Source organism: Leptosomus discolor, chromosome 1 (genome assembly GCF_034619465.1).
Source record: "Leptosomus discolor isolate bLepDis1 chromosome 1, bLepDis1.hap2, whole genome shotgun sequence".
Taxonomy (NCBI): Eukaryota; Metazoa; Chordata; class Aves; order Leptosomiformes; family Leptosomidae; genus Leptosomus; species Leptosomus discolor.
The window spans coordinates 124,236,749-124,246,756 of record NC_141391.1 but is presented as its reverse complement, the minus strand read 5'-3'; the positions used below and the strand labels follow the sequence as shown (position 1 = coordinate 124,246,756).

At 42.1% G+C, this 10,008-nt stretch overlaps 1 protein-coding gene across 3 annotated transcripts; it reads left to right on the top strand.

The window, feature by feature from the left end:
- The first annotated feature begins 269 nt into the window (after positions 1-269).
- PCNP (PEST proteolytic signal containing nuclear protein) lies at positions 270-9,609 on the top strand. 3 transcript variants are annotated; one of them, XM_086478112.1, is made up of 5 exons: positions 270-333; positions 3,853-4,073; positions 6,048-6,122; positions 6,622-6,677; positions 7,615-9,609. In XM_086478112.1, the coding sequence occupies exons 1-5, from the start codon at positions 279-281 to the stop codon at positions 7,742-7,744; spliced, it is 537 nt and encodes a 178-aa protein (XP_086334238.1). In that variant the 5' UTR covers positions 270-278; the 3' UTR covers positions 7,745-9,609. The 3 variants fall into 3 exon arrangements, with proteins under 3 accessions (XP_086334238.1, XP_086334244.1, XP_086334251.1); XM_086478118.1 differs by lacking the exon at positions 6,622-6,677 and having other exon boundaries at positions 7,615-7,696; XM_086478125.1 differs by lacking the exons at positions 6,048-6,122; positions 6,622-6,677 and having other exon boundaries at positions 7,615-7,696.
- The last annotated feature ends 399 nt before the right edge of the window (positions 9,610-10,008 follow it).

Below are 10,008 nucleotides of genomic sequence, written 5' to 3'. Positions count from 1 at the left end.
CGCATCGCGGGGCCACTCGTCCTTCGCGCCCGGGCCTACCCGCCGGATGTGCGTCAGAGCGGCCTCCGCTCAAACCTTTCCCGCCTTTCCTGCCGGCTCGGAGAGCAAAGCTTCCGGCTGCGTCATTCCCGCTGCGCCGTAGTAGGCGGGGCTGGTCTGGCCGCTCTGGCTTCCGCCCGCTCTTTCTCTATGGTCAGGGGGAGGGCCGAGGGGTGGAGGAGCCGCGGCGGGGTGGCCCGCATGCGCGTTGCGGCGCGGGGAGGCGGAGGCGGGGGAAAATGGCGGACGGCAGAGCTGAGGGGGAGAAGGCGAAGCGGCCGCAGCCCGGAGGAGGTGAACATGTAGCGCCTCTCGCCGCGTAGCTGCGGGGTGGGCAGGGGGCCCGGGCCGGTCCCCCGGGGGGCGGGGGGTCCCGGGGTTTCGCTGCCGGCCGGGCAGGCCTGGGCCGGGCCGTGCGGCGCCCGGCCCCGCGGGGAGAGGGGGCGGCCCGGGCCTGAGGGGGCTGCGCTGGAGGAGAGGCCGAGCTCGGCGCCCGCTGCCCTCACGCCCGAGGATTAGCCTCAGCCTTACTGGAGGCTTTTTAAAAATTAATCGGCTTCTCCTTGTCCACGTAAATGCGTTATTTCTCTCTCCGTAAAACATACGGAACACTTCTGCCGTGTATCGAGAGAAATGTGACTATTGCTGCTGGCAAGGACGGGGACAACGCCTTAAAGATTAGCTTTTAACAGCTGTGGTACCTTTTAAAAATAGTTACAGTGAATACTCTGCATCTGCCGTTTTAAGCATCCTGGGTTTTTTGCTTGGCAGCAATCTGCAAGTTTTCTGTTTGGGTTTATGTTATTTATATTATGACTGGACATTTCTGACATCTTCTGTACTACTTATTATCCGTTCTCCTAAAATTTTTAATTATGTGTTTCTTTACTTCTTTCTTCCCCTGACGTAAAATTGAGAAGATGGTGGCTTTAGAAAGATAAAGCTTCCCTTTCCTGTTTTTTTTTATTGATTTAAATATATTTGTAGGCAGAGGGCATTTCTTTGATCTGTTGAACGATTAAATCAAGCTTATAAGCCAATTAGGATAGCCTCAACAGTGAATGTTATTTCTGATAATCATCAAGATATGAACAGTGATACTTGATTTTAGGTAGTTCCTTGACTCTTGGTTCTCTGTTGGTGTTTTTTCTGTTGGGGCGGGTTTTTTTTTTGTGTGGGTTTTTTTTTTTGTTGGTTGGTTGGGTTTTGGGTGGGGTTTTTTTGGTGTTAGTAATACAGTAACTGGACAGCATCAGTATGTCAGTTATCCATACCATTTTCTGTGCTGTTTAGTGTGCTGAAACATGATCTTAATGAGTTACAATACGTTGGCCCTAAGGAAGGTTAGTTACTCCCTGATGATTTTTGAAAGCAATTTAGAGTCTTTACCTTCTGCCAAGATCAGTGGGGTTTACCTTAAAGTTAACTTAGTTGTGACTGGTTTGTGCTTACCAGTACCAATGGTTGTGCTCCCAGGGGTGAGAGATCTGGAAATGCTGTGCAACTAGCACTGTCAATCTTGTCACTTAAACCACCTGGATAGGGGAAGTTGTCCACCTGCATAGCTTGTTGGTACTCATGAGAAAAAACTCATTTGTGAAGTAGGACAGCTTTTTATTACTGTGATCCATGAAAAGAGCACTGGTCAGGCCAGTGAAGTATGATTTCCTTGACATCCCTAGGAGATAATAAAGAAGCCTTAATGTGTTGAAAAATATATATGTATTGGCATGGGAGATGGGAGAGGCCTGTTTAATGGATAATATAGGTCTGCATTTCTAACTGTTTCCTGCAGAAATAGAACAGTACAGTGTCTCCCTCCCACCTACCCCAATTGTCCTATGCCCTTTGTAGCTCCTCTGGCAAGTAAGAGTATTTCTTTCAGCAGTCTACAGTTCATCCTAAGCGGAGCGTAGTAGAAGTAACATTCAGAATGCAGTGGTGATAGGAGCAAATTTTAGAGAGAGAAGCTGGTTAATATTTTGGTGAGAAAACAGATCTGGGTAGATTGTGTCAGGCTTCATCTTGTGCTTAACAATATTCTAGAATTTGCAGTCAAAGTAGTAAGCTGTAGTGTACTTAGCTTCAAGCTAGCATTAGCTTAGGAACCTTAGGTCCAGTGTGCCCCGAGATTTGGGCTGCTCTGGATTTTGTATCTTTTGTAAAAGACGACTTTTAGGCCCAGAGTTCCAACACTTTTAAAGCTGATGAATCTTATACCTACGCTCAAATCACCTTACAGTCTAGGGTACTTAGGCTGGACTTGTAATTGACTATTCTGTTTAATGTGATTTCATGGACTACCTGTAAAGAGCTGCTTACAGCCTTGCAGGCTGCTGTTTGGGAAACTGCTAAGACACCAACCAGTAGCCAAGGTCACTTGTGTAAATATTGCTTGTTTCTCTTTCCTCTTTTGTTTCTCACTTTTATATAAACTTTCTGGGCCAAATTTCTAGTGTTGCAGATTAGTACTGTTTTTTAATAGAGTGAAAGGGATTAAAGTTATAATTTTTTTTTGGTGTGATCTGCCATGTTTCCAAAGATTAATGGTAAATCCATTTTTGTTCCAATCATTTATTATCTTGATAGCTAGACGAGTGGGGTAGAAAGGGTATATTCTGCTGCTTATGATTTGGAAGATAGAGAAGAATACATAGAGAGGGTGTCCCTAGTTTTCATTTCTCCCGTTGTTGTCTGTTTCCTTTTTTTCTCAGCACTACAGTCTTGTTGACCCTCCGTTCAGACTAGCTTTCCTCCCATTGCTCTGTCTTAATAGGTTTTTGCTCTTAGAGAGCAGCACAAAGAGCTGTCTTCCCTGATGGTCTGAATTTGCTGCGCATGGAGGGTCGTGTTTTCCACTTGATACAATGAGGAACTGGTGCTAGTCCCAGTTTTTCTCAGGCTTATAGTAGGAGCACTTCCCTGTCTCATTCCCCAATGCGTGTTTTTTTTGTGGGTTTTTTTGTGTGTGTTTGGGGTTCCCCCCCCCCCCCCTTCTGCTACCACAGTGGTTTGCTTATCGCAGCAGCAGAGAAATGTGTTTTTGCTGAAGCATTTACTATGTTCAGAATGAGTTTTCCAAGGACACCTTTGTGTCTTGGTGTCGCTGAAGAAGCTGAGTGTATAGGAATGAAACTGTGATTTGAGTGTTTTTCCTCTGTGGGTCATCATTGTTCAGCTGCTACGTTTTCCATGACTTTATACAAAACCAGAAAAGGTGAAATCTATATATATGTTTTTCTAGTGCTGATTCCTTCCTCAAGCAGAGCTTGGCAGATTTATTACAGATGAGATGCGGACAAGCAGTGACTTGAAACATGATTGAGACAGCCGGCCTCACTTTAGTCACTTCCATGATTTTAGAGTTGTGCCAGACAAGCCTAGAGACTGGCATGGACATGTTTTTGTAGAAATTTAGTAGAATTAATTTTAACTTAGATTATCTACTCTAGATTTGGAATTGTGATTCCAGTTATGAAAGCTTATCTATGGCAACTTAAACCCTAAAAAGATTTAGTCATCTACATTTAATTTACTACATGAACTTTGACTTCCATACTAAATAAAGAGATGGTGCTTCAAGATTGTTTTCCTGGCTCATACCCAAGAAGTTCTTTACAAGTAGTGGAGTGCTTGCAGTTTCTTCTCCTCTTTGTGTTTTGCTGTCCACTAAATGTACATTGGTGGAAACTACTGTCACTAAAAACACCTTACCTATTGCACCCAAAGTATAATGCTTTTTTGAGGTTGCTGCTCCCATCAATCTGCTCAGTAAAAATAGCTCATCTTGGTAAGTTGTTTCGACTTCACCAGGACCTGAAGAAGAGGCAGAAAAACCTGTGAAAACTAAGACTGTTTCTTCCAGTAATGGAGGAGAAAGTTCGAGTCGCAGCGCAGAGAAACGGGCAGCTAATGAAGAAGCTGAAGACTTCACCACAAAGCCTGCTCCTGCCAAAATGTCCAAGTTTGGATTTTCCATAGGCAGTCAGACAGCAAAGAAGGCATCTGCAATATCCATCAAACTAGGAGCAAATGTAAGTTGTCTGAGGGCTTTTAATTTGGGGGAAGGTGAGGCAAAGGGGGAAGCACTTTGGGGAGGTTTCCTTGCAGAAGGAAAGCCTTGAATTACATGAGGGTAAGTTGGCTGAAGTTTAAGAAAGCATTGTGGGGCCAGCTGGTCACGCGTGTGTTAAGTACCTCCGGGTGATTAATACCAGGTCAATTGCCTCAAGAAGACTTGATTGAAATGAACCGTAGGTCTGGGAACATACAGAATGATTTTGTAATGAGATTTGATAAGTCTGAAATAATTTCCTGAGGCAAATGAGCAGACTTGTTAAGTTGTTCAGGCTACTTTGAAATGAGTGCTGGGAGCTTCATTGCATAGGATGCTTAAAGCTACAAGAGAGCAAGTGCTCTCCTAGATGGCATAATAGGTCGTCTTCCACTCCAAAGACCTTATTTTAGTGTGGGGATGTATAGTTTATTTTCCACGACTTTGCCTGTTCTTTGCAAGATCAGTGTGATTCATTTATAGTATATGCGAGAGATGAGGCTTCACCGCGTGGGTTTCTAAGAATTCTGAGCCCCTTTATTGTCCAGTACAAGTTATCCTTGTGCTTGTTCAGATGTGAATCTGATGCTTCTCTTCGCTACTGAAGTAGTCCTCTGCTGGCTTGGGCAAGGACAAGCCAGCTGCTGCCGCTCTGTTAATACAGTTCGTTTACGCTTCCCATCTACTGCAGTGATGGACGCATTATAAATCCTTGTCTGGACTAAATTCAAACTGTAATCATGAAAGGCTTGCACCTGCAATGCCAGCATTTTACAGAACTGCAAAAGATGAAAAGAGTGTTCTGTTATTTTGAGATGGGAGGGAGGTGTGGGCTGGCAGCGTTTTAGGGTATAAATGCAATCAGGTCAGCTCAGACTTTGGAAGAATTGACAAAACTGCCTTCTCTGAGCCACTAGCAAGCTCCGATTTCTCATGTAGAAAGATACTTCCAGCGGCAATAAATTTGGCGCAGGATTTGTGGCTCACTGAGTGCACTGTGTGACTGACAGTGTGCCAGATTGGACAGTGCTGAAACTTACTGTTTCTTTTTTACTCCCTTAGTATGTTAGCCATTCTTGAGGAGCTGATGCTTTAAAGAAATCACACAATATTTATGTGTTATACACTTTTGGTGAAGAATAGCTGTAGACAGTCACATAAGGACTCTGCTGCTGTAGCAGCTTTGAAACTATGAGCGCATGTGGGATAATCACCAGTAAAGTCCAAAGCACTGCGTATGATTGGGTTAGATAGTTGGTGGTACTGTAGAAGCAAACCGTAACTGATGACTCAATGCTTTCTTAGTGGTCTCGAAGTTACTTTCAGTATCTCTGCTGTATTACATGTAATGGTGATGGGTTTGGTAGGTTCTTACGCTTCAAATAGAGAATGGTATTTATTGGAAGTCAAAGTAATACTTTTTAAAGGAGCCTTACAGTAATCAGACTGCATGATGCACACTGATGCTAGTTTAAAAGTACTGAATCGTTCTAAGCCGGAAAGCTATTATGTTGTTAAAAGACAAGAAAATAACCGTATTCCCCTTCCTGGCATTGATGGATAAGAATGCTCCAAAAGAATAACGGAAACAGTGACATAGTAAAATTTTGAATACCAGAACTTGCTCAGGTTCTGATTTAATTGATCCTGTCATGCACGAGTGGCTGCATACCCTTGCGGTGTGCTGGAACGTTAAGACTTGCTTGTGGGGAATTGTAACATGAGAGGGCTCGGCCTGCTTTTCGGAGTGTGTCTGGCACAAATGAGCAGCCATTTCCCTTGCTTGTTAGAGAGAAGCTTTTATCTGCTTGATGCAAATAAATAGACACTTTTCCCCCTCATTGCCCATTTCAGTGGAGATGTTTGACTTCATTTTACCAAAATATTTGAAATCCTAAGGGTAGCTGCTTCGAGTTAGTAGACTTACTTTGCTTGTGCATTTGGTCTTTTTCAGAAGCCTAAAGAGCCTGCTCCAACCCTTGCTCCAAAAACCCTTTCTGTGGCAGCAGCTTTCAATGAAGATGAAGATGTGAGTAATATGCCAGTGATCAACACAACTTAGTGCCGTTGGTGTGGGTTAGAGTTAGGCAGAGAGAGTAGGTCGTTTACGGTTCTTTATACATAAATGTCAAGGATTTTCAGCCTAGAAACACTCTTGTGTTTGTGTTTAAGAATGTACGACTTCGTAGCTCTGTGTTGGTTCAAGAAATCGTTAAAGTGCTGACAATTTTTCCCTGAAAATGAGATGCACAACACAATTTGAATTAATTAATTTCTCTGGGCTTGAGAAAGGGGAGGCAGAGAAAAGTTGTGCTGCTTCTGGTTTGCCAAGTATTTTATTGGCGTGTTACTGCTGCTTCTTACACAGAGGAGTTTGTATTTCTCTCCATAACCTTGTAGAACCTCTGTTTCGCCCTAGGTCACTCTGCTTTCCTTGTAGGGCTGTAGTCCATGCTTTGTCTTGTCAGGCATTGGAAATGTTCAAAAGATAGTGTCCAGCCACGCTCTAACCTCCTTTCTCTCTGTAGAGTGAACCAGAAGAAATGCCTCCGGAAGCCAAGATGCGCATGAAGAACATTGGAAGGTAGGTCAGCTTTTAACTGTGGTCTGGAGAGCGGTGAGTATGTGAGGTTGCCACCTCCAGCACGGGTCAGATCTTGCAGATGGCTTAGAAATATAGGAAGATGGAATAGGTTAAAGAAGTCTTTCTCCAGAAACAAGAAAATTTTGATACAGATATATTTGAATGTTAAAAGCGCTACGTTTACATTTGCACTTTGAATTTTATTTGCCTTCTTTCTGATGAAGAAGTTGATTCTATATTAAATAGAAGCTCGTTTTCCTCTTGGAAACGTAATAGGTGGGAGTTCCTGCTTGCTGCTAAACTTCATATCTTTCTAGTTCTCTGTTTTTATAAATTGCGCTGAAGAAGTAGGGCAATCTGGTCAGATTTTTGAACTCCTGTGCAAGGGGAAGATGATAATCATCTCTTTCAGAGTTGCTTGTTTACTTTTAAAACAAATACATAATATTCTTCTGCTTGCTACAAATTTGAGACCATATAGGGCCAATCCTAAAATAAATAGGGGCATTTTCAGAGGAGGCTTTGCTTAAGTTAGGGATGAGTTTTGAGCATTTATATTTTAAACATGTTTATCATGTGCTTTGAAAGTCAGTTCACTGGAGGCTCACTACTGCTCGGTGGGGTTTCTTCTCCAGTAGTGCATTTGGATCCTCAGTTTTGTAGCCCTTGCCGCAAATTCTTCACAGCTGGTGGCAGTTACTGCCGCTCGCACCGCCTCTGCTGCCCCATCTCACCACTGTCCTGAGGCGCTACAGAGAGCTCAGTTCTGTGGCCAGATCACAGTCGCTGATAGCGAGGACTCCTGATGTGACGGAGGGAAATGTGTGGTAGTTTCTGGTGGCAGGTTGGACTTGAAATTGGTGTTTTGGGAGACAGGCTGCAGAAGCTGTTATAGTTGAGGTGACTGTCTCAACTGATCTTGTTTTACTTTTCACAGGGATACACCAACCTCAGCAGGACCAAATTCCTTCAATAAAGGAAAGCATGGCTTTTCTGACAACCAGAAGCTATGGGAACGAAATATAAAATCTCATCTTGGAAATGTCCATGACCAAGAAAATAACTAAACGATGTGGATTGAGAGTTGGGTGTCTGGGGGGAGGGGAGGGTGTAACATTAAAGGAACAGTTTCCTTTTTTAAGAATGGTATAAGACTATCTTTGGAGCCACTTTTTTAAGATTTTGAGTGGTACACTAATAACTGAGTTTGAAATTAGAGGTAATTTATGTTTTGTATACAGATTTCAAGGCATTTGCTAATTTTGTAGTTCCATGTGATTAGTTTCAAAAGGTTACAGACAATAAAGAAATTGGAGTGGTACCTTTTTAAGATATTTTTTTTTTTTGGTCAGTGATGTGAATTAAGGTGGATAAAAAGGTTACTGTCTCTTTAATCAGGTTAACATTGAATGCTCTTGCATTCTCACTTCTGGCTCCCTCTTCATAACAGGAGAAACAGTTGACTCCTAGGAATACTGCTACAGAGAGTGAGCATTGTCTTGTGCTAGAAGTGTTACTGGACTATTAATTTGAATATAAACTTATGCAGGAAATAATAAGAACCTGGATTTTTTTTTTTCTCCCTGCAGTTACCTTTTGTTAAGTCTCTGCAAACTAAGAATTATGTTGCTCTGAGTGGCTCTGGTAACTTAGCTCTAATTTTGTTTAAAACTTAAATGTAGGATGTGTAACCTTCTGTGGTCTGTTTCATCCTAAGGAAATGGGCCTTGTCTGTATATTAGATACAGTCTGTAAAGAATATTCACTACAAAGGTAAATTCAGTATTTTCAGTGTGCTCCTCTTAAATCATTAGCCTCGAGTAGTGCTTGTTAGCATTTCCTTGTGGTACACAAAAGCCACCACCAAAAAGACAAGCTAATGTACATTAAGCTTCACATTTGGTTGAAATATTTTTCTTTACTATGTCTAGAAGGAATAAAAGCCACACCAAAAATCGGTAACTCACTGCTTAAGTATGAAAAATCTAAGATGCACTTTCCTTCTCTCGCCATCTAAACCAGAATGCTGTGATGCCTGTGACCTCAGTGGACACTATCAGGTTAAAGAAGAATGCTGTATTTGCAGTCCTGATGCTTCTAACAAGTGTCAGTTTCAGGAGTGAAACTCGGCCTTTTCCTGCCTGGCTGCCTTTTGCAGTAATTTTCAACAGCGACATTAGTCTGTTCAGTTTAATTTCCTAGCCTTCGTACTGCGGAGCAGTGCTGTAGGATTTCAAACGTAGTGACCACCATCTGAATTTCAGTCTAATTTAGATTGCATGGTTTTGCAACATTTTACTAGCAGAACTGGCTAAACAGAAAGTTGCAACAGCACCACCCGTACACACCCCCCCCCCAACAAACACGAGGTTCTTTCTAAACTCAAATACCTGATAGTGTCGGTCACTAAATTAATTTCAGCCTGGAACTGGTTGTAGAATTCAGTGTGTTAATTGCTTTCATCCTGCCACTAAAACGTTTTCTTCATGCTAAAGTTGAACCCACGAGTGCAGAAAGGAAAGTGCATCTTGAAGTCTATTTTTTTTTATTATTATTTTAGGAAAGCTCTGACCACTTAGACTTTTGAGTTTGTAAGTTCTAAAAAATATTTTTTGTATTTTTGTATTGTATGTGTAATCTTTTTTTCTTTCAAAGTCTGATGCAGTTGAATACCTGTAACTATTTTCTTTAAAAGCCTTGTTATAAACGTAACATAAAAACATATACATTACTTTTTTTTTTTTCCATAGCAGAAATCCTTGGTTTATTTAAAACAAAACAAAACACACTTTGAAAATGGACTTTCAGGACTTCCAAAACTGATTTGTGCATTGCTGGAACTAGGCAAGGCAATATGAAGCATTTACTTCTCCCTTATTTTTATCACGTGTGGTTATGTTTGTTGAAATAAATCCCTTTAAGATAGTAGTAATTCACAGTGAATAACTATTTTATCTTGCTCCTTGGTAGTTAACTTGATACTGTCTTGGTCACTTGTATTAGGGAAAAGCAGAAGGGAACTTTGGGTAAGTGTAAGAGGATGGCTTTGAGACCTGTTCTTTTTTGGTTAACCTCTCACCAACAGTGTCTTCCTCATCTTTGGCTGAAGCAGATGTTCATTTTGACAGAATTTCCCGGTACTTCAGAATCCTTTAGGAAAGCGCTGGGGAGAGCAGCAGGCGCGCTGGTGAATGCCTTCTGTGCGAGGGAGAGAGGCAAAGTTATATTTATCTTATCTTACTCCCATGGTCAGTAAATGTAATCCTAGACCTTGTGAGAGACTGCAGCAGCTTCTAGATCTCAGCTGAAGGCGAGCAGAGATCCTGCCCCA